The following is a 23,796-nucleotide window of genomic DNA, read 5'->3' on the forward strand; positions in this document are numbered from 1 at the left end:
CAGAGGTTCTGCCTGAAATATAGAATCCAACTTTGGAGCTGCTTTTGCCGAGCGGAAACGTTAACGAACTCTTTCCGAGAATCAGCAAATCCCGGTTCGACCGTTTTGCATTGCGCCCTGCTCCATACGCCCGATGTAAGCAATCTTTCAAGCAACATCGAACCCATGCGCCTGGATTTATGCAGCAAAGAGAACACACAATCTCGGTGCGATGAGAACAGCGCACAAGGCAAACAATAAAAAAAAAACGCGGCCAAAAAAAATCACTCCATAATGGTGCGCTGCGAAACTATTTCCATATTTTTTTCCTACCCTTCTAATCCTCTCCTCAACAATCGGGCGCGCTACTCGCCGGCGGTCCACGGTGTCCAAGCAATTCGCGCGGGAATTATTACATTATGGCTCTCCGATGAGGAAGGCGCCCGTGCCCGGCGTGAACGGTTCGCAACAAAATGGTCGAAACGATGGGCGGATGGATTTGTAGCGTCCTCGCGGAGTTTACCGACGGAAAACTTCCGCTTCGTTGTGGTGTAACACGAATATCCGTACCCGTGCACGACGCCCCAAAACCTCCGGACACTCGTTTCACCCACCGGAAGTTGAGCCATTCGAAACTATTAATTTTGCTCTGCCGCATAGCGCGCCCATTGCCGGGTGACTGGTTCCGGCCGAAACACTCATTTTGGATTCATATAACCGTAATATGAATCCCACCGCAGCAACCAAACAAAACCTCTCTTCCACCTTGTCGGCCACTCGCTTTTAATCGAATCCGCTGCCCGGCGTCGGAACCCTTCAGAAGGTACGATACGCCACGTACTTAGTATGTATTGCTGGTGCGCCGCCTCCAAGGGGGATTACAAATAACTGGACCAGCCTCACGAACTGGTGTCGCACACCGATGGACTGGCGCTGGGGGCAGGCGCGCATTCACACACACACACACACACATGCACGTAAATTCAGCAATGGTTAACGGTGGTGAGGGATGCCGGGAGGCAGTAACAATAAATCCAACAGGCTGTACACTTTATTTGGCACGGAATGAAAGCGTGGACTCCTCACTTTGGGTGCAATTTCTCTCTCTACGGATGATGGAGACTGTTGAATGAGTCACGGGAGAGTTGGGAAATATGTATAGGTTGTCAGGATCATTGCGCATTACTTTTGGGGTGGCACTGTTGCCTCCGTGTCTTTAAGCCAATGGATATAGGTGGAGTGGGTGCCGAGTGTAAATGATCCCATGCTCTACTAAGTTTATGACAAAAACAAAGGTACATAACGATAAAAAATATACATTCATTGGATCCCTCGCGACCAAATTGTTGTTTCACTGCAAATCTCGTCGAAATGCAGCCGTTGTAAAACAGTTAAAGCACCCGTCAAAACCTACCACGGGCATTGCATCATTGTCATCGCGAAAGAAAGGTATGCACTATTGTAATCTCTAACAATGCACTCCCTTTTATGTGTTCCACCGATACGAGGGAGAAATAAAATGAATACATCATATACCAAGGGTAGCTGCTCCCTGTTCCGGGTGGTACGGTCACTGGGAAAATTACTACAAAGCACAATTGAATACAAGTGAACCCACCCGCCCACACAGTTTAGCCACACACCACCCATGGCAACGCCAATGAGCGGAAATAATGCGAACCAGAGTGCGTCGGCGTTTGCAGTGAAATTCTAACAAAACGCACACTCGCAGCGGGACAGCGAAAAATATTAATATTCACTTCCATCCCGACCTGGTAGTGATTGTAGGCCACAACAGCCGTGCACTCTCGCCAGAGAGGGTACGGCATTATCTTTCCATCTGTTGCCGCTGCCAGCGGAAGCTGAAATATTAGCTGAAATATGTCGAGTTACTGCGGCGCTCCAACCTCGACAGAGACCTGGTTCCCGGCATGAAACGAATGCGATGACAGCTTTCCTTTCTGATACCGGTCAGCATAGTTACAGCGTGTGTGTGTGTGTGTTTGTGTAGGTATATGTATAAACTCTCTTTCTTTTTCGTTCCGGGAATGACGCCAGGTATACCGGAAGCATGACGAGCCAGGGACAGGTCGATTTAATTCTTTCGTCTTGCTAAAACAAAAAAAAACGGGGAAGAGAACATCTCTAAGGTCTTCTATCGGGGATGCTTTTCATTCCCGTTTCAATGGAAACCCTGCCACGACCAATAGGTCGCAACCATCCATCGCTCGCGGCGCTCGGTAGCACACAATGGCGAGCGCTGCCGAAAGGATTCCTTGCGTCGCGGAGTCCCTTTTTCCCATAGATACACACATCGGTACATTTTCCATCGCTTTTAAAGGTTTCTCAAGAAAAGAAATGAATGTGTTCGCTCGTGCCATTTCTGCCCGTTAATATGAAAAAGAAAAAAAATCCCACTGCTTTGTAAAACCACAATATTAATTACGCCACTCGTGCTGTGCCTCGTCCTAGCTAGAAACGGTAGTCTGCATCCACGCGCAAAAGCGCACAACACAGGACAGCGAGAAGGAATTGTAGCGACACATTTTTCAACCGATCAAAAACCCTCAATCACCGTCAGCATCATAATTATGGCCATTAAGGGCCGGTCATTGGCAGGGCACCCTCATTGACGCTGGAATATTTTTGCCATCCTCTTTTTTTTTCTCTCTCACAGACTTGCTTCCAAGAAGTAGCCAGTTTGCATCCCAAAAATTATCGCTAATGGTGAGCCAATTACTTTGACCATCAAAAACGCTGTGTACCATGTTCCTGCCCATCAAATCATCGAATCTGCCGCCGCTTCTGCATGACCCGAGTACCAGTTTCATCGCATCGGTTGTCAGGTTTGAAATTGCCCCCCCCCGTTCTGGCCATCCACGCGTGTTGTCATTAGTGTACGTTTAAAATGTTTCAAACAAATAAACAACACACAAAACACCCCATACCAGTGAGAGCATCCTAACGCACTATCTGCGAGCGTTAGTAGTTCGTTCTGGCCGAAATTCCTACGCCACCACTTCATCCGATTTCATCATCTTCAAACATCTTCTCGCCGTGTTTCCCGTGATGATGCTTTACTATTTCCCGCTGCTCGCGAAAGCGCAACCGCGTGACAAATGGATATCATTTATCAGTGTATGAAAAATTGCATTACCATTCGACGACTAGATTCCACTGTCGGTCGCGCAATGGCAGGAAGCAGCGGAGCTTCTTTGCGCGATGCCATTACCGGGGTATGCCCATTTTTGAACTTCAATGGCGCATTTCCACCGATGCTTTTTGCCCGTTTTTCCCTTCCCCCATTCTACTGTCATCCCGCAATTTTTGGATGCTCGAATCGATAACCGCACCACAAAGGGCACTGGGGAAGCCGTCGTTTGTCGTCGTCGTCGTAGTTGTTTCTACTGACACTTACCTATTGTTGTTGCGCGGCATGAAGCGGCGAAAAGGGGAGAGACCATGGAAAAAGAGAAGAAAAGAAACATTTATTAAACTCTGGCCGCATTCGTTATCCGGAGAGATGATGGGGAGGTACGGAAATATATGAGTGCATTGTAAATAAAACAGCAGCAACAAACAGTTTCATCCGGTGTATCCGAACGAAACCAACGGCATTTGAATGGAGCGTACGAAGCAGATTTAAATCTTGCGAGGATGGCAAGCGAACCACGGGACGGTGGTCCCGCGCTCAAACTCGCTACAGTATGTGCGTGTATCAATTTTATGGACTCCGTATTGAGCTTCACATTATTTGCCATCTTCCGGAATGTTGCTTCTAGCGAAATTGGAACTGGATAGCTATAAATAAACTGTCTTCCCATGTTCGTACACAACTAACGAAAATGTAGCCAAACTTCAAAGAAATCAATTTTGCCATCGAGCCAAACGGATATTTGTCTCAAAGCACTTGGTTATATGCGCACAGCAGCTAGTTACGCAGAAAATGGCAAATGTCAAGCGGATGATGGCAGCTGTTCAACGTTTAATCTGGCACATCTTCCAACGCACAAAAAAAAGTTATTTCTTTCACCTCTTTAATTTTAAATGTCAAAATTCTCTACCAACCATTAAGCTTATTTCCCTCCTCTTCATCAGCTACTCACAGTGCGCGACATCAACCACGGATCACGATTTCGCATCGCTGCCAATCCATTATCTAGCGCGCTTCACCGCAATACTGACACGGCTTTTAACGGCCCACCGAAACACATTCGATCGCGGTTCAATTCAGCCCCGTGCAGGCACAGACCACAGATACAAAAAACGCCACACAAAAAAGATGCTCTACGAACAAGCAATAGATTTATGATGTAAATTTTTCAAAACTTTTCTCTAGTTCTGCTTATTTCCATGCTCCCTTTTTACCATTTGCTAACTTTTCATGAGCCTTCGTAGCGTTCACTTTGTCACCGGCCCTTTTGCTGCACCTCCCCCCTCCCCTCCCCCCACTGCTGCTGTCGAATGCTCTAACCATGCTGTTTTGTCCCTCTACTGAAAAGGTCGAAATGAACAAACTGTTAAAGCCGATGCGAAACTTTCCCTTCGACTCTAACGAGCCAGCAGTAAGCTGCTTGAGCGCATGAAAGATAGAGTGGCGCCGGCAGCACAGAACACAGAAAAGAAATAATATCAGTTTTTCACTCAAATCACACTGAGCAATACAAAGCGAGAAAAAAAAACCAAACAACAGCGAAACAAACTTTCCGCAGGAACGCTTCCAAAGAGAAGCAAAACCAAGTGCACAGAAAAATGGAAAAGAACTGGAAATGTTTACCAGCGCGCGCGCGTACATGCTACCGTCGATATAAATTACATACCTTCCCCACAGTTACACCGGACGGCAGAATAGACAGCGGGACCGAGGAGCAACAGTACAGCAGAAGCAAACGAATTTTTGATGCGCAAGACATGAATACGAAAACGATCGCCCGCAGCCAGGAGCGATATTTCTTATCGATCGGCAGTGGGATTTTCGGAACCACATTTCGGATCATTTGCTTTGATGTAATGAGAGATTTTTGTTAGCTATAATGGGGCTTAGTTTCTACTGCAAAACATATCAAAACCATTCTTGAATCATTTATCATATTGCTACTTCAAAACAATAACAAAACGTCCCACTAATGATTGCATTTAGTTTAACAGACCTGCCATGTATTGCGAATTGCAGCAATCTAGGCGAAAGATCATACCTTCATTTCCGTTTTATGAAACAATTGATGTGATTGTGGGAAGTTTAAAGAAATACAATAATATTCAACCTCATCAACAATTATCAAAGGATTGAAAACAAAATTCATTCTAACAAATCATGCATTCCACGCTAAAAAAAGAAGTCCAACTCTCTTGCGGCCTCCCTTGCGGCCTGGTTTAACAAACGCACCGCTCTGAATTTGTTGTGAGCGGTATTAATACATCCTGTATTGGTTCCGAATGTTTTACCGTCCAATAACGACCACTACAACTCGCCATCATATTGATGCTTTAAAAACCGATCGTATTTTTCAACCTAGAATAAAAAAAGCGATGGGGGAAGCGGAATACTCACACACAAAAAAAATCTGATTGAAAATAGATGCACCGTACATAGTCGGTGGTTCCATTCTATTGAACCGCCCATTCGTGTCTTCCACTTTTCATTTTCCGAAACTTTGTTACTCCCACTCAAGTCAATCAAAAAACGGCGAGGATATAGTACGGTCTTGAACCGATTTTTGTGCCGCCTGTATGGGAGCGTATATGCATTTGTACATACGTAAAATACGAAACACCTCATGCCAATTTCCCATCAACCATGGTAGTGGGTGGGTGGTGCGAGGAGTCCATTTTATTTATGCAGCAATATACAAAATTGCAAAACTTTCAAGTCGTAATTTAATGCACAGTAACCTTGCCTCATTCGCAAAACGGAAAGACATTACGACATTACGATGCCCACTCCATCTATCCCGCTTGGCAGCGAGTGACGTACGAATATTCAATCATCCAGCAGCAGTAGCATTAGTAGTAGTAGTAGTAGCAGTAGTAACCAACATTCCGGACACTCAAGATGCTCAACAAAACCCTTGCAAGTACGATTGTTGTTCTGTGTGCGCTCGACACTATCCAAAACTCAACGCTCGCGAGTGTCGTTCACCCATGAACCGGAACGCCAAAAAAAAAAAAAACAGAACGAACCATCACCATTCGAGCAAATCACTTCCAACCACGCTGTAAAGGCAACACAATCACACCAACTACTCGTTTCGCTTCCACATCTCGTTCGGCCGGAGGCAACAACGGTGGTTTTGCATGCAGCAGCAGTTTGCCCGTTTGTGATGGTGCTGCAACCGCACAGAGCAATAAAACACACTTCAGCTGCTGCTGCTGTTTCCTGGGCCACAACACGTTTTGTGCGGTCGTTTTGGTTCCTTCCTTCAATAAGCATTTTATTACGCGGGCAGTGAGTTTTCATTACGCGCATCGATAAACGATTACTACAGCGATCAGTTACGATTGATAACTAAAAATATGGGAGGCGCTCTTTTTTACCACGTTTAACCAACAAGCAGCTCCCGAAGCGTTCAATGGTTTGAAGAACGATATTTAAAGCTGCACATGTTGAATCGCAAATAGGATGAAATAGCACAAACGCTCCTACCGTCCCTGATGGCGAGGGTGTTGTGGAGAGCCCTTTTCATAACGATGTAGGTGGTACAGCATACCACCAGCATACCAGCACACCACCTCGATCTACAAAGCCCTCAACACAAGCACACACACACAGTTTTAATCCACTGAGTAAATTAAACATTTATTCGCACCAGCGTGCCAGGACCGGGCTTCCCAAAATTAAATCGGATTGCAATCCGGAAAACTCGAGTGTGAAAATATGACTTTCTAAACTATTTCTATTAGATAAATCGGAATGCACATACACACAGACACATTCACCGCCCAGTGCACTGTCCTCCCCAAAAACGATAGCTACTGACCCTATGAACCGTCATTTCAATTTCCGTCCGCCCATGGGTTTGCCACCATCGTCTTTTATCCTTTCCCCCAAATGGAACTCAATCGTTAGTACGTTGTGAATTAAATTAGAAATTTACCACCGCTTTGTAAAAAACGAGCACCAAACCAAACAAAAAAAAACACACCCAAAAGCCACTTCCCGGGCCAGCAATGACCAACTCATTCCCAGTGTTTTTCCGTTTCAGTGCCCCTCCGCCATAAGCCGCCTTCTTCCCGTGCCGAATGGTTTCACAGTTTGAAAATCGTTAAATTTAATTCGATAACATCATACTCCACTGCTACCAGGGTCGGCTACCAAACTCGCACTACACCACGTTAATTCCCGGCCGCTTGCCTTGTGCTTAATACTTTTATTTGCCGCAGCAGTCCGCATTCGCCCCGTTTGTATTACATTTCAAATGAGTGTTCATGCGACGGGGTACTTATCAGCAGGGCTGAATCGTCCCTTTCAATCCTTTTTGGCAGATGCCAATTAAAATCGCCCCCGTTTCCCGCTCACCCCACCAAACACAGGAGCAGCAAAATAGCAAAAGGATCCAGTAATACCTACTGCTGGAGCAAAAGGCGTTCCAGGCTGGACAGATTCAAAAGCCAGCAATCAACAAAATGGACCATTTTTTGGGTGTGATACGCGCGCTAAACACATTTAAAAAAAAATCAATATTTTAAGATGTTGTGGTGGTTCTTTGCGTACTGTAATAATTGACGGCATAAAGAAGACAGAAGAAGAAAAGGTGACGGGGAGTTTAAAAGGCGAATGAATATTTATTTTTCGAAAATGCATTAATTCAAATGAAATGCCGAAACAAAGGAGTAAAGGATCACTGGTGTGCCGTTGCGACAGTAAAGTATGCTTTAAAAAGGCACGTGGGTTACGATTAAAAATAAAGATGGAAAAAGTATAATTATAAAAATAGGCGAAAAGGATATTTTAGTTCGTTTACGGGGCAAATTTATACATCAGCAGTCAGAGCGGTCTGAGTGAAGGGTTGTTCAGAAAAAATATGCACGTCTCTACACGTCTCTACAAATAAACGAGACGACCCAAAGCCTGTTCTAAATAACAACTACACCAACTAGAAGTTTTTACCCCAAATGCAACTAATCCTAAAAACATCTTGGCACATCATTTTATGCAACGTCAATCGAACATTTTCTTGTTGCTTAGTCCACTCAGCTAAAGTTGACAGCTCAACACGCCAAGTGCAGCACTTCTGCTCAAGTAAGCGACACTTGAAAAGCTTCACCGCGCGTACTTTCCTGCGGTAATGCATCTTTTCTCTTTTGGCACTCTTCCCCACGGGCCAGAGGGTCGGTAACCGCATTTCATTCCGTACCGCATGCACGGTGGTGCGTAAAAATGCTTGTGCCATTACCGCGCTCTGCCAACGGTGAAAAGTTCGCATGCTTCGTCGCGCTGCAACCAAGAGGCGCAACGTCGCTTCCGCAAAACGCACATTCCTCCCGTGAGCCAGGCTAGGTGCAAACCACCCAAAGGGACTAATAAACGCCACCGCGTAACGCGTGGTCGGAAAAAGGGGCCAGCAAAACACCCGTGAATCCTTGGTGCACCCCAACAGTACTTGCTGTGAGGTCGCTCCCGGAGCTCAAACTGTACTCGAGAATACTACAAAAATGGACGCAAACTTACGGAAACACTCTCAGGAGAAATCTTTTCCAACTTCTACAGCTTTACTAAACGTTCACAAAAGGTGAAAACAGGGGTGGCAGTGTGTGTGTGTGTGTGAGAGAGAGAGCGACAGCAAAAAAAGACTACATGAAACGAACCACAGCAAAACCAAAGCGTGCGCCGGGGTAAAGGCGCCAACTGTCACTCAATAACCCGGGCATCCAACACCGTGGAAAAGTTTACCCTCGTGCACATTGCCTTTCATTGGCGATACGACCAGTAATAACATTAATGATAATAAAAGCGACAACAATAACACCATCCGGGAGGAAAAGTTTCCCCGAAGCCCGGCTGCCTTTGCTCCTGCCAAGCGGGGCTTCCTCTGCTGTCACCTAACTTTTAGACGCTTTGCACCAGAGATTTCCCGCCGCAGAGCGTCAACCTTCTCGCCGCCGATTTCGGTGGCTCTATTTTCGGCGATCCAGCTTCCGTCCACCACCCGGGCAGGGCTGGCAAGGGTTGGCGAAAAATGTTCTGCTCACAGCGAAAAACCATGACCACTCCAAAAACCCAGCCGGCGTGTCGCTTCAACAACTTTCCTAAAATGGTACCAACAACTTTTCAACATGAACACAAAGCCTTTATAGGTTTGTGGAAAAACGGACCAACGCACCAAACAGGAAGGGGGCAGACAATGGCAATGTACACGCCGCTGCCTCACGGCATCGTCGTCTTCCATTTGATGGGTTCGATGCCGTTGCCTGCTACCGCACAAAGCGAAGTTAAGTAGGTTCCGGATACGAAATCCGCAACCGTACTACTGTCTGCCGGTGGAGATTTAAGATCTTCACTCGCTGACTATTGATCACGGCTCAACCCAGGCCAGGCCCCGGCGATCTACCAAGCAGCACTACTACCACGGGGTCGGTGAAGTGGCAAATCCGAACCATCAACTCAAATCAATTCCAATTCTACCGCTACACAACACGCTCGTCAGGCGGAAAAATAGAACAGCAACTTTCTGACAACCGGGGCAAAGTTGGACGGCCTGCTGAAAGAAGCAGGCGGCAACAAAGACGTGCTGGTAAAAAGTTACCCCTTTTCTAAACGCTCCGCGCGTGCGAAAATCATAGCTGCCAACAAAAGGCTGCAGATGAGGATATGTACAGCAGCAAACAATGTACCGTATCCGGTAGAGTCAATACATCCACCGCAACACACCAGAATCAATCTCCATTTGTGTCGGGGTTAAACTAATTTCTCCCGTCGGGTGCAAGCGCAATTAATATACGCTTGCACTAGATGGATGACGGTAGTAATGCTGAACGTTTCGTTTCTTCTGCTTCGCTAAGTCGCTTCAAACTTAAGCAGAACCAAGCCACCAGCACCCGAAGTGAAGAATAGCAGAAAAAACACTGCAATAAGTTAAGGTTTTGTAGTGGCAGCAGAGCAGCTGAGCAAGGACCTTCACCTAGAACCACAGTCGTAGAAAATGAACTCGAAACCCTACCACAAAGGTTCGGTTGCCAACGAAACGGGTTGAATCCATTCGCAAAGTATCATCTCAACGTCGCACAGAGGAAACCTCTTGGAAACCACTTAGATTTTAACGAGCACTGATGAAAAGTCAACATTAGCGTAGCTGACTATTGATTGCCATCAGCAACGACGGCTGTGTTGGTTTGGCTGGCGAGTTCTGGTAAAACAACACCAAAATCGAACGTTCAACATGTTGTCTTTAGCTTTCGCGATGATGCGGGAATAGAGTTGCCCTATTGTTGTGTCTGTGAGCCCCACGGTTCGAATAACTCTTAACTCGATTGAGTACCGAGAAGGTCCTGATCTAATTACGAGTGCGGTGTACACATGGTGGTTCACGCTAATCGAATCTAGATTCATTCGGCGAAGCTACAGCAATACAGCAGTAATTCGTCTGCGCTGCTGGAACTAGAACATAATCATCAATAAGAAGGTGGTTCTTTGTCAGGGAATTACCCACCCAAACAAAACGTTTCTGTTTTATTGCACAACCAGCCAGTATTGTCCTAAAAAGCGCTAAAGATATGTTGATGCAACAGTAAGAAGAAATGCTTAGTATGCAGAGCTCATTTCCAAAGCTACATTCTCAGTTTGTGCTATACGATAATCGTAGTTTAAAAGACCGTACTTAGAGACGCTGCACCACTTTAATCTCATTAACTGTTTTGCACTCGATCCCTTGCTAATAGTGCTTTCGTTCCCTGCATCATTCTGCAGCTACGTTACGTCTAATGGTACGAACATCCTTCAACAAACAATGAAACATTACTCTCCATCCGTCACTGTATGCCCTTTCCGGCCCCTGCGCCTGATACAAAGAAAACTATACACATTCAGATTATTTCTCTCCTATCAACTCAGCATTCTTCGGCGGTCCCTTTCGTTTGCTGTTCTGTTTTCCTACTCTTCATTTGTTTCACTGTTTTTAACCTTATCTCGGCCACATCCCCATCGTTTATCGTCCCTATGCAAATATGTGCCTTAAAGAAAGCGGGCCACCTACACCAGCGAACAAAAAAAAAAGTCAGCTGCATCACCCTCCGCGGTTTTCTTCAAGCACCTTGCAGTTTCTTCCCCTTGCGCTCTTCTGCACCACAAAACCGAGCATCAAATCCACTCACTTCACGTGCTCCATAATCAATCACTCACCATAAGGCCACGTAAGCGATGTGGAGGTTTGTTTTTCTTCCAGCGGGGTAAGTTCCAGCGGGTTGTTGGCAGAGGGTTTCCCCAACGAGGGCAAACGAAAGCGTAAACGCTGCACAAAACCTTCACCTACAAAATGGTGCAATGAAAAAATGGAGCACATGCACACAGACACACATATGTGTATGTGTGTGCACCGTGTGCACTTGATGGCGAATGAATTCCCGGGAAGAGGACTCTCGCATTCATAATAACACCAGCACAGCAGGCAAGAGGAACATAACACGAAATATGCATGACAACGGCTGTAGAGGAAGGTGGAGGGAAAAAAACGTCACCCTCCATCGTCTGTGGCAGTTTGTGCTGCTGCTCACTCCGTCCGCAAATGCAATCGTGCATGTCGAAGAAGTGCGACGGCGGCAACATCGCATGCAAGTCAACTCGAAGGATACTTCGTATAATCTAGCGCGCTGCGAGCTGCGCTACGAAGCGTGCAGCAACAAGCTAACGGCTAGGGCTGCGGCAAGCGGTGCGCCGAGCTATATGTTTATAGTTCCTGCAGGATCTAGATTAGTTGGGCGTACGGCGGACACACCAGCGCCCGGCCAGGAAGCAGCAAACCAGCACCAGATGCCGTACATGAAAGCCAACCCATTCACGGATCGCTGGCGACGCCGAAGCACCCGTGGACGTGGAAAGATGCAGACTCATTTTTTAATAGCAAACGCTCCAGAGATGAATTCCACAAACAACCATCGGGCTTTGTAGTGTATGGTGCCCGATTTTGTTGTTGTTGTTGTTGTTGTTGCATTGTTGGTTTGTCCTGCTTGCTTTTGCTCCACTATAACACACACAATCTCTAAGTCATCTGCCGTTCTTGTGCACATTCATACACTACCCGGTGCACGATGCGCGGCGGCGATCCGCCAGCATCCTTTCCGAGGCTGCGCGGAAATTGGCTTACTGTAGCGGCATGCCATCAGCAAAACTAACATCCCGCAAGCGCTGCGTCGGAATGTAACGTGCAAGGTGGCGTCTGCAAGGGTCAGCGAATAAGCCCTGCAATAGTACCAACACCACTATCCGCACCTCCCATGAATTGCAAGATCGTTGGCTGAAAGGGACAAAAAAAACTTTCTTCATGCTTTAAAGTTGATCCCAATAGTGGCGAATACTTGGAACCAAAAGTGTCCGACCCGGCAAAGGGCAACTCTTCGCTGTCGATCCAATCTAGTTTCAGTGTACTTTTTTCCTATTTTTTGCTATACAGTAAATCACGACCCAAGCACCAGACATTCCGGCTACTAAGCGTTTAGTGAAATATATTAAAATGACTGCAGGCAATAGTCAAATATTTAATCATAATGAATGATATATTAATCTGCGAGGGATCCTTCCAGTTCTGGAGCTGCGTTTTTACTATCCACTTTCCTGCTGGACATGAACCTGGAGGTTCGTTTGAGTTCCAACCGTACCAGTGATGAAAGTTTGCTCGTATTCACGAAAGGGGAAAAATCAGATCCTTAAATCCACAGCGGACGATGCTGTGAGTTTAGGATGCTTCTGTGCTTCTAACACACAGGAAAAAGCATGCCTTTTGAAGCTTATCATTCTGCATAAAGGATTTTTCCCCCTAGAAAGACTTCTTTTTTGTGCACTACTGCATCTAAGCTTTACGAACTCCGAGAGCTCGGGAGAGGTCTGGGTATCTTTCCAATGGCACACTGGACTTTTATTTGGTGCCGGTACCGTACTCTTAAACCCCAACAGCACCAACAGCGAAACTAAATATCTGTTTAGCCTAGCTCTCCGGTGGGTTGGAGTGGCAACAAAAAAACTGACCTGGAAACAATCGGTTTTAACTTTGCCATCGTCTGACCAGAGTTTTGCAGCGGTTTTGTTCGAAGGAGCGAGGGCACGAGCGCTCCAAAAACCTCACACCAAATGGGGCAGTGCAGAAGAAATACGCAAAGCAAATAGCACCGCAACCCGAGCTGACCGTGTCCCTTTTGCTTGCGCATACGTGTGCGAGTGTTATTCGAAGCAAACTAGGCTTGCGGCTCAGCTGTTGCACACCTGGTGCTTCCTGGCGGTGACAAGGGGTAGCCCTATAAAACCTGCCCCATGCTCACTCATACACTCACATACAGCGACTATACACTCTTTATTCCGTGCGCTCGTTGACCTTCTTCGGCAAAGGGAAAGGTGACATCACCATTCCCTACCACCGGCACAAGGGCATGAAAAATCGACTCTAGCTACGGCAGCTACCCCGAGCAGCTAGATTTGGGAAAGAAAATCCAGTCAAACGATTTTTCTACCCCGTCCTGCTCTGCCACACATTGGTACCATCTGGCATTGGCATTGGTACTTATCGGTTAAGCATCAAGCGACCGTGTGACCGGAATCGTGCTCGTTTCATGCGCTACACAAGTAGGTATCGGTTTACCGTTTACCGGATGTATCGAACACAGGCCTTTCCCGATGGAAAGCAACTGATTTTGCATTCAAATCTCCCCGGCACGAATGGTGTTGCTCTAGTAGGAGTAGGTTTTTGTTTGGATTAGACAGAAACGAAAAGAGTTTGCAACGCTCGAGTCCTCTTTCGCTTGACGTTTTTCATTAGTATCTCTTACAACCATAAGAAAGCAAACAAGCAAAAGATATCCAATTTAATTGCATGTTTCGTTTTAATATCTGTGTTTTGCAATCTGCTGCCCTGCTATTTTTATTTTCCTTGCTGTTAGGTCTCTTTACGTGCAAAGCAAGGGAAATGCATTTCTCTAATTATTTAGAACGCACACCGGAGGATGTTACGACCCAACCCCGAGACCGGCCTGAGGTGCTACCAGTTTTATTGACTTTGTGGAACGTAGAGACATTTCGTTTCTAATTTGGCAGCGCTTTCGTTTTTCGGCCACGCGCCAAAATAAATTAAAAAAAATCCCATCGACGAATGCTATGTGCAGTCACTTTTAATCATGCTGCTTGACACGCTTCTCATTAAAAAGTTAAAAACCGCGCTTTAAGCAACAGACAGTTTAGAATTAATGTGATTCCAATGGTGGCCGGCCGGTTGACGTGTACAGGAGCCACTTTAAAAGGCGGCCAACGTAGCGAGAAAGTTTTCGGTTTTGTGTTTCATCGATTGTTTGCTCTGTCTTCGTACCTTTCCTCTTTCCGCGAAGCGGATATGCATACGCGGGCCCAAAACAACTGATCCCTGATTTATCTGCAAACCCCACCGCAATAACTTTAGGGATTAGAGCGAAAGAGGGATTTTGTGTCGAATTTGTTTCCCGGTCCCGCGTTCGGTGCATTTTGTTTTCATATTTTCACAAAACACAATGTCAACAAAAGGCGCAGCGCCGCAGACTTCCAAAATGAAGGAATCTACAGGACCCACACCCACACACAGTTCAACACGCACAGGGATTATTTCCACTTCCACCCAGAAACAGGATGATATAATTAGAAAAATTTAATTAAACATCATCCGCAGCAAAACCCCTCACGGTGGCCTGCCAAACGCGCGTACGACACGATGGCACTGGTAAACCGGGGCGGAAGAAGGATCAAACGAAAGAAAGAAAAGCAAAAGTATAAAAAATTAGGCACGAAATAACACAACACAAGCGCAAGAAGCCATGAAAAATGAACATTTGTTTTGGATCGACATCGAGAGAGAGAGAGAGCGCACAGGGATGGGGATGGGGGAAAAGCATCAGTATGGTAGCTTTCATGGGAGGGAAACACGGGAAGAATCGATGAAAATTTGCACAATCGTATGGGAAAGTGCGACACAGCACGAGTTGATTATTTCTGTGCCCACTGCTTCGTAGCGGCGAAAACCGTGGGGAAGAAGCTTTCGCTGCAAGCTTTTCGTACAAAACCAAAAGCTCTGCAACGATGGTTCCCGTCCCGACCGTGGGTAGGCGCGCTGTCAGGATACTAACGCGCCTGCGCGAAATGCAACAGTGAACTGACGGGACCGGCCGTACACGGGAATAAAACCATCCTTAGCACGACCACAAACCCACCGATTCTCGCCACCGACACTGGTGACGCCTGACGGGAAAATTGCAAGCACTTCCATGTGCTGCCGTGTGTACTATGCAACAGGGTTCAAGTAAATGCAGCAAACTAAATTGCACGCAACTTAAGCATCGGTAGCGGAAACAGAACGTGAAAAATATGACGCATGGAGACCAGCGGCGGTCCGCGGTATGACGAATGGGGGAGGGGATCCGTACAGCGCTGCTTCCATTCTATCGTTCGCACTCAACCTACCTGAATGTGTGGTGATCCGAGCAGGTTGATAAGCTCCGACTTTTCGCGCACGTACTTGTGTCCCGCGGTGGATGAGATGACATCGATCGCATCCCGACAGCGGCTGATGGCGTCTCCCGGTGGGGCCCGTGATGGATTGATAACCGAACTACTGATTCTATCGAACAACTGCTCCAGCCATCCCCGAAAACGCCCGCGTATGGCAATGCAATTATGTGGTGCGCGTGTGTGGTGATTTGGTCGAATTCATGTCCCACAGTATCGACGTGTTTTGTGTGAGTGTAGTGGAAGCGATCGGTATGAGAATGCCATGTTGTTGAATGGGAAAGGCAGTGTGGTGTTTACAGGTGTCGTTTGTGATGCGGTGAGCAAGCCGAACAACGCGATGATGATGGTCAAACAAATTCGGAAAGGGGAAAAGGAAACCAGAGAACGAAAACAAGAAAAAAGAGAAAGAAGTAAAAGTTAGAATGAAAATCAACCAAACGTATCGTCAGGAGGCATGCGGTATCGCTTGGTCGGTCCTCTACCGGTGGACAAGGAGCACTTTGTTTTTATTAATATCCGGCGACACAAAACCAATTCGATACCGCGTGAAGCGCATCATCGTCCTCAAACAGACGAGTGGCAAACTACTATTCTACGCGTCTTCGAACACACACACCAACACAGAGAAACACACATACATGGAGGATCCATGCGGAAGGAAAACACTTCGATTACCTGCAGCAATTCGTGCAGCTTGACGTCGCGCAGCATACCGGCCAGCATATCTGGATCGCAGTTCGCATCTTGTAAAGCAATGATATCGTCTAATGAGTCAAGAATTTTCTGGATCGCCTCCAGGCCGGCCTCCTCGTCGGCCCACTCGTTGAGGCTTTCCGATGCAGCGCCAATCGCCACTGTACGGCCCGTCGTCGCAGTGACCCCATTTTGTCGGCGCAAGGGGTAATTATGGTTGAAGGGATGGAGCAGCATGGAGGGAGGCGGGCGCAAAAAGTGGGTGAAGGAGAAGAAAAACGAGAAGAAAAAAGAGAGACAAAACCATAAGCATGAAGAATAGCGGAATTAGTAAGAGGGTGCGATTGTGGCACCCTGTGATTGCAGGAGGAGACCACGCACCAAAAGAAGACTAAACGAAGGATATTCATGAATAAAAGACTACTAAAACATAATAAAAAAAAGTTCTTTAAGCATGTACGCAATAAAAAAAATCAACAAACGCTACTACTCCCCTTGTTGTCCTTCCTTTGATACTAATACCCGGCAATACTAAGGAGTTTTGCATAGTAATTATTGGTGATTGGAGTATTCGTAATGCTGCATTCAATTACGCCCAGGGACTGTCAACCATTTGGGTACCATAAAAAAATAATCGTAACCCCTTATTTTATTGTCCATATACTTGTTCCTAGCTGTAAACCCTTCCACTATAAAATGGCATCATTTCAACATATTCTTACACGATACCCATCGAACACCAGGCATCATGTTGTCGTCAGCAATAAAACGACCATCTCGCAACCGAGATCAGACAGAGGTTATCTTCTGCGATCAGGCCCGTGAACCTCACTTTCCTCCACAGTTATATTCCTCCCAGCTAACACGTACCAAGCTCTGCGAGCATAAAATTTTAGCACTGTGCACTGAACATTACCACTCTCGCAGCATTGCAAAGCAGCAGCGTATGCAACAAGTCATCTCGCGGCGTTAAGCCACGTCACGAACCGATGTCGCACAGGACAGCCCCACACGTTCTCATCTCATCTCCATCACCGCCAGCCGGTAACTAAAGCAGGCAATTTCAATAACATTAAAAAAAGACTCCGGCTCCAATGGCTTGGTGGAGATGATTCCGCCGCTACACCGAAGCATGTTGCTGATGTTTCTTCAAGCACGCCACACACATACACATACAAAGAGGCACAGAAAAAGAAAACACACAGCGGATCCCATTAAAGTGGGTTGCCAGCCAGCCATCGTAGAGCAAGCATCAAAGCAAGTGCAGATATTGCTTTGCCTTCAACTGCTTCTTTTTTTCGCCTTTTTCCAGCTCAGGACGTGACGATAGCCTCCCATTCCTTCGCCAGATTACTGGTTTATGTCACGCCTCTTTCGTCCGTGCATTGTTGCCTGCTTTTCGTAGCAGAAAAATAGAAAATACCGCAACGGTGGCAAACAAAAAAAACAGGTTCAATTGCATTTTAATTACTCGTTAGTCCTGTGGCCTGTGGAGTGCAAACTTTCCCAGTCGGCGAACTGGCACAGTATGCTTTTATGCTAATAATAAGCGAGAACGATGCCGCAGTCAAAGCTCAAGCTAGCTTTAAACAATTCAGCACGATCCAGCACGGTTCGTGCTTCCTTTAAAGGGTCATTCGTTCGGTTGCATCTATGCAAACTGTTCAAACGAAATTTAAATAATTCGATAAAACGATAAAAAAATCAGCTATTTCCAAGCATTCGACGACACCGATTATGATACGTCTGCTCTCTGCATGTAAATTGAACGAAGCGAATCAAAATTCCAATAACAGTTCGCATTAACTCACTTGAGTCGGTATCCGCACAGCAGAGGGGATCCATCGCTACGCCACCCGCCACCGTTTGCACGGCAGCTTTCAGCTTGCGGCGTGCATTGTACCGCTTCAACTCCTCAACCGTATCGCCCAGATGAATGCGTTGCAGTTTGTCGCGATCCTAAAACGAACGAAAAAAAGGGAAACAAAACCATCACAATGTGAGGAACGAGCTCCCGCTAGACAGCCCCCGCCCGCCTTACCCGTATCCAAGGATGATCCAGCACTTCCGTTATGGTCGGCCGACTGATGGGATTGGGCGCAAGCATCTTTAGAACGAGATCCTTCGCATTGCTCGATATATGTTTCCATTCCGGGGTATCGAGCTGTAACAATGGTAGAGAGCGCGGCAGACACGTTGTCTACGTTATGATTCCATTTCTTACGGCGCGTCGATGGCACAACCGCGCAAAGGACATACACATTCACACACGCGCGCAAGCACATGGATAGTGCATGCTGTATTGAATTCTTTCACACTGTACACAAATAGCACCTTAAGGGCAGCAGTGCTCGGAATGCTTCAAATCTTCGCCCTGGGATGCATCCTTCGGATCGATTGACATCGATTCGATAACGTGCCATTCGTGTCATTCAGGGCGGAAGTAGCAAGGAAAGCAGCTTCCAGCCAGACGTACACACATACACATACTTACCGTGACACGACCGCGTGCGATGGCATCCTGTAGCCGCTTGCCGGATCCGTGGAAAGGTAAACGACCGGATAACAGGACGTGCAGCATCACTCCAGCGCCCCACACGTCACACGGTTTGCCGTACACCCGTCGGGCTACTACCTCTGGTGCCATGTAGTGCGGGCAGCCGACTCGTCCTGTTTGTCGTCGCGCGTGCCGTCAAATGTAGAGAAAAGAAATGAGAACAGATATTTGGTTATACTTGTGTGCCGGTTGTGCAGCCCTTCGATGAAGCGGTGATGGATAAATATAACAAAATAGTTTAGCGTTAAGCTTGTTGACGTAAGAAACCGAAGAATCGATGAAAACAGCGAGAGAAAGCATTTACTAGCTTGTACTATCATGTTTTGCCAGGTGCGTTCAGACTTTTACGCCGATTCCATGCTTTATGTGGAATACATAGACTCGTCGTAAAAAGCAACTTTCAAGTGAGTGCCGCTAGAAGTTTGCCGCTTTTTGTATCAGTTACAGCGACTTGGGCGACGTGAAAGTGAAAGTAAAATACAGTTCCGCGGCAAAAGCAATTGATTACATAATGCATAATCAAATCTACCTACAGTGCATGTTTTTGTAATGTGCCGTGTCCTTGCTGTAACACTTTTATCTCGTAATAAACCATTCTTTTGTATCGTACGATAAGCGCATGCTAAAGCGTTTGCATTTACAACTGAATGTGCTTCGATCGGCACGCTAGTGCAATCAGTCATGCGTCAATCATTCCTGAAAACACCGCCCAAAACACATTTTAGTTACTTTTTCATCCTCACTAGACCTATCATTTTCGCCTATCTGACCATCTGGGCGGAAGATCGCTAAAAGCGATAGCTTGCCTTCAATTCAATAAAACCTTCGAGATCGGTTTGGTTCGGTTAGCCGGAAAAGCTATCTACCAAATCACTACCCCTCTGCCTAAATACCTAACCACTGCTGAACCGTGCTTGTGTGCGAACTCGGGACATTCTCCGACCCGACCCATATTCCAGACCCCCGTGTCTGACAAATTGAAAGTGATTTGGAATTCCGTAAACGTGTTTCGATGGACACACACCGGTCGTTACTGAACGGTGGCCATGGGTAGGATTATAAGACCATCGGGACACCTTTAGCTGGGTAGGGATAATCTTAGGATACGGACTGTTATCATATTGTGTCAGCGCGTATAGGTCGCTATCCTCGTGTGATATCAACGTACGAACGTCATCATTCCTAGGCAATTACTTTATCAATCAGGCTGATGCGGAATGGCACCAAGATATCGATTCGCATATTTGCCACGGACGGATAGCCAAAACATCATCGTAACGCTTCACACTCTCAGTTCTGACCCGCCTGAACACATGTTTAACGTTCTCTTGATAGCAATGCAATCTAGAAAAACCACTAGCTCTATTTTGGGAGTTTTTAACATCCGTCTACAGATAAACTCAATTTGTCGGGCGCAAAACCCCAACATTCAAATCCCGTTTCTATCAGAAACAGAAACAGAAAGTTCCTAATTTATCCTCCAAACTTGCCGGACCGGACCTTGTATTTCGATAATTCGGAGAAAATCCCTAAAACTAAACCGTACAGAAACTTTCACGCCAACCAGCCAAGTGTTGGTTCCGGGCTTCGGTTATTCGTCTGAGGAGATTTTCTTCACACCAGCACCGCATACGATCCCTTTTCAAAAGCTTGCCGGGCACTTTATTACATTCGCCGCTAAACGGACATACTTCTGCTGTCCCCTATCCTCGCCATTCATAATGCGGACCAATCCAAATGCCCATGTGCATAAGGCATAGGACCAGCTGAGCTTGACGTTTAGCTATTATTAGCAGAAAAGCACACACATACACACGCCCACGCAAACTCAACGGACTTTATTCAAACCCTCTTCAACAGTCGCACCACCACCCACAGCATTACGGTTACCTTTTTCCTACGCGTTGCTGGAACCATTACACAGCTTGCGACACACTCGTGGTGCTTCACTGGCTAAATATTTGAACAACAAACTGTTGGTTTCGTTAAGTATCGTCCAAACTTTGGCCGACAGTTTGCCGTACTGCGATACAGCCCTGCCGGTTTCAACACCGTATGGTTTTACAAGAGTATTTACGTAGGATAAACTCACCCCGGCAAACTTCGACAAATTGGAATACCACAAAAAGTTTTGCCTGCTATACCTTTCGCAAATTCCAACCGGACACTCAAGTGTTTCCGACCAGTGCGGGCGTGGGTATGATTTTTTAATGGTGCCTGTTCATTCTACACGGACTTGCTTGTCACCATCTTAATATTGAATGTCCTATGAATAACTGTTTCTCATCACTTGAAAACTAATTTAACAGAGACAAGCGCTCGCAAAACAACACACAATAGAAACGGCTCATACTAAACACAAAACAATTCGGCAGACGCATATTTTATGGAGCAATAATGGTTTCTTTTGGTTCAATAATTTATCACCCATTTCACAGTTTATTCAACGAAACCAGGAAACAATGCTTAACGCGTCACAGGACCTGCAGCGCCGGGTTCAACATTCAAGATTGCTGCCTTCGAAAGGTACGGAACGGCGTTTAGCGGTTTAAGTTCAAGTAAAACTTTTCTCATTTTATGCAAATATCCCAAACCGTACCGAAAGTAGTAACCCTAAATGTTTGTGAGTGTGTGTGTCTGTATGTGTGTCAGGGTGTGCACGGTCCGTCAGACAGCAGAAGCAGCTGGAAATGATTTGCCACTCCAATAAACCGCATGTTCTTTTCGCTTTGATCGAAAACTTAGAGTAGAGCCGGGGTTGAACAGATGGATGGCGCATGGGAGACAGCAGCTTGACTTTCTTGCTTCACTTTACACGCCTACATCTTCCGTGAGCTTTCGGAGCATGAATACGCTTTTAATCGGCACCCCGAGACGATGGAAAACGAGAAACAGCTTCATAGCTCTCCTACCCCCAAAAACTTTCCTTTCAACTGCACAAAAGTTATTGTCCTTCGTAAAATGTCGCAAAGCAAACAGTGGAAAACCGGTTCGTTAGAAACCAGTTTCGTATTTATTTTCCGTATTCAGTGGATAAGGTTTTGAATCAGTGCAAGTGAATGAGAAAGCAATTCAGATAAGCACAACATGATCATTCAACGTCAAGTGGAATCGAACTATTTACACACATAGGCAATCAACCGAATACAACATTTTACTATACCAATGATGCATGTATGAAAGATGGAATAGTTATTTATGCCAAACTATTATTTTTACAATACCTTTTCTGCATTTAAATACTTATAAGAGAAGGCACACATAAAACATTAACTACCGTCTGTCTGTTACCGATTGCGACCCGTTTGTCCGGTTTGCACTGGTATTAACGACACCGAAAATAAATCCAGCGAAACAAAATGAAATGAAAACGATGCGAGCAAAGATACCCCAAGAATGTAGCACCAAGCTCACAACGATACAAAAGGCAAGAACAATCACAAATGTGTACGTGTGTGAGAACAAATAAAAAAGAAACGCAACCGTTTTCAAGCAGATTGATGCGAAACAGATAAAACAACGTCCGTGTGAGATGAGAGAAACCAAAACAACAGCGACGAGAGTAAATGTGTATGGAAATGAACACAACAGCAGACAAAAAATCAACCATAGTTAAAGATAAATGCACACCAAAGAAGAAGAAGAAGAAGAAGAAGAAGAAGGGTGATAAACAAAAACAAACGAACACACACTGTTTGGATGGTGCTGTGCTTGCTGCTTACCCTCGCTATCTGTTTTCAGGTAGAGCTTTCCTCTCGGACTCAAAAACGAACGATGGGGGTCGAGTCTTTCTACAATCATCGTTCCGACCATTTTTCCGGTTTCCCCCCACACATACACGCCGTGGTTGGCACAAGGGTTGTGCATGTGTTTGTGGGTTTATGTGTGCGAGTGTGTGTGTGTGTCAGTGTTTGTTTGTGTTTGCAAAAGCAAACATGTTGACCGAAAAAAGAATGTAGATGAAAAGATGCGGAAGAAACAGAAAGAGAGAGAGAAAGAGATTGAGTGCATGAGTGAAAACAAATTGTAGAGCCGTGTCCTGTGGTGGGAAAGGAGGAGGAATGTTGTTAGTGAAAACAATGCAGCACACACCCACTTGGTTTGCGTTATCATCAACAGACTGCAAAGTCCTGCGCTAAAAAATACTATTAAAAGGGTGAGGTATAATAACTCACAATGGCACAGGTAGCAACAGAATTCGTTTTGTCCGCCTGTAGTGAGGGATAAGTTTTACAGAAACTACATAGAGTAAACCGGGTAGGTTCCGGTAAAGGCTTTTTCTAATTTTTTTATGCTAAAACAATACAATACAATTGAAACTACCATTCCGACGAAGAGGGATAACTAATTTAAACATTCAAAATCACTCTTAGGTTGGGACATGGCTTTCGCAACCTAAATCAAACAACAGCTTTCACCGTTCCCATTCAAGCACATATCACTCGATGTTATCCGATACCGGTTTGACGATGGCCTTTTTTTACATCATTGAGCCTCTCACCAACAGGATAGCCACAGAGCGAAGAGTTGTGCCCTTTTAGCAAACCGCACAAACCGAACAGAACATTTTCCCACGAGGAAAATTTATCATTAATTTACCGCTCGGGCCTTATTAATTCAGTGCGTGAACCATCCAATTAATTATCTCTCGACACTGTCCATCACTGGTAATTGTAAGGCTCGGCCTCAGATATACCTTTGTTGCGACCTTTCCTTGGCTGATACACGGCATGCTTACACTGCCTTAAATTCCATACTCTGATTATTGAAATGGTTTAAAATGGAAAATAATTCAAATGGAAAATGAAAGATGATAAATAGTAAGTATGTTGAAATGTTTCAGTCCTTTAGTTTGAAAACTATCAATCAAACAAAACATCATGCGCCTCCATTTACG

General features: G+C 45.8%; 1 protein-coding gene across 28 annotated transcripts in view; it reads right to left on the minus strand.

Annotated features, from left to right (window-relative positions):
• The window catches only part of LOC4577273 (peripheral plasma membrane protein CASK), a 197,169-nt gene that overhangs the window by 130,688 nt on the left and 42,685 nt on the right, over positions 1-23,796 (minus strand). For 14 of the 28 annotated variants that reach the window (XM_061643791.1, XM_061643783.1, XM_061643781.1 and 11 more), the window contains exons 7-12: positions 22,622-22,690; positions 18,837-19,012; positions 18,384-18,506; positions 18,154-18,301; positions 16,325-16,503; positions 15,602-15,769 (exon numbers count right to left, since the gene is read on the minus strand). In XM_061643791.1, coding sequence (XP_061499775.1) covers positions 15,602-15,769; positions 16,325-16,503; positions 18,154-18,301; positions 18,384-18,506; positions 18,837-19,012; positions 22,622-22,690 — 863 coding nt within the window. The remainder of the gene's footprint in view (positions 1-15,601; positions 15,770-16,324; positions 16,504-18,153; positions 18,302-18,383; positions 18,507-18,836; positions 19,013-22,621; positions 22,691-23,796) is intronic. The other 14 variants (XM_061643792.1, XM_061643793.1, XM_061643799.1 and 11 more) reach the window with 3 other exon arrangements.

The sequence above is a fragment of the Anopheles gambiae genome, chromosome 2 (assembly GCF_943734735.2).
Source record: "Anopheles gambiae chromosome 2, idAnoGambNW_F1_1, whole genome shotgun sequence".
Lineage (NCBI taxonomy): Eukaryota > Metazoa > Arthropoda > Insecta > Diptera > Culicidae > Anopheles > Anopheles gambiae.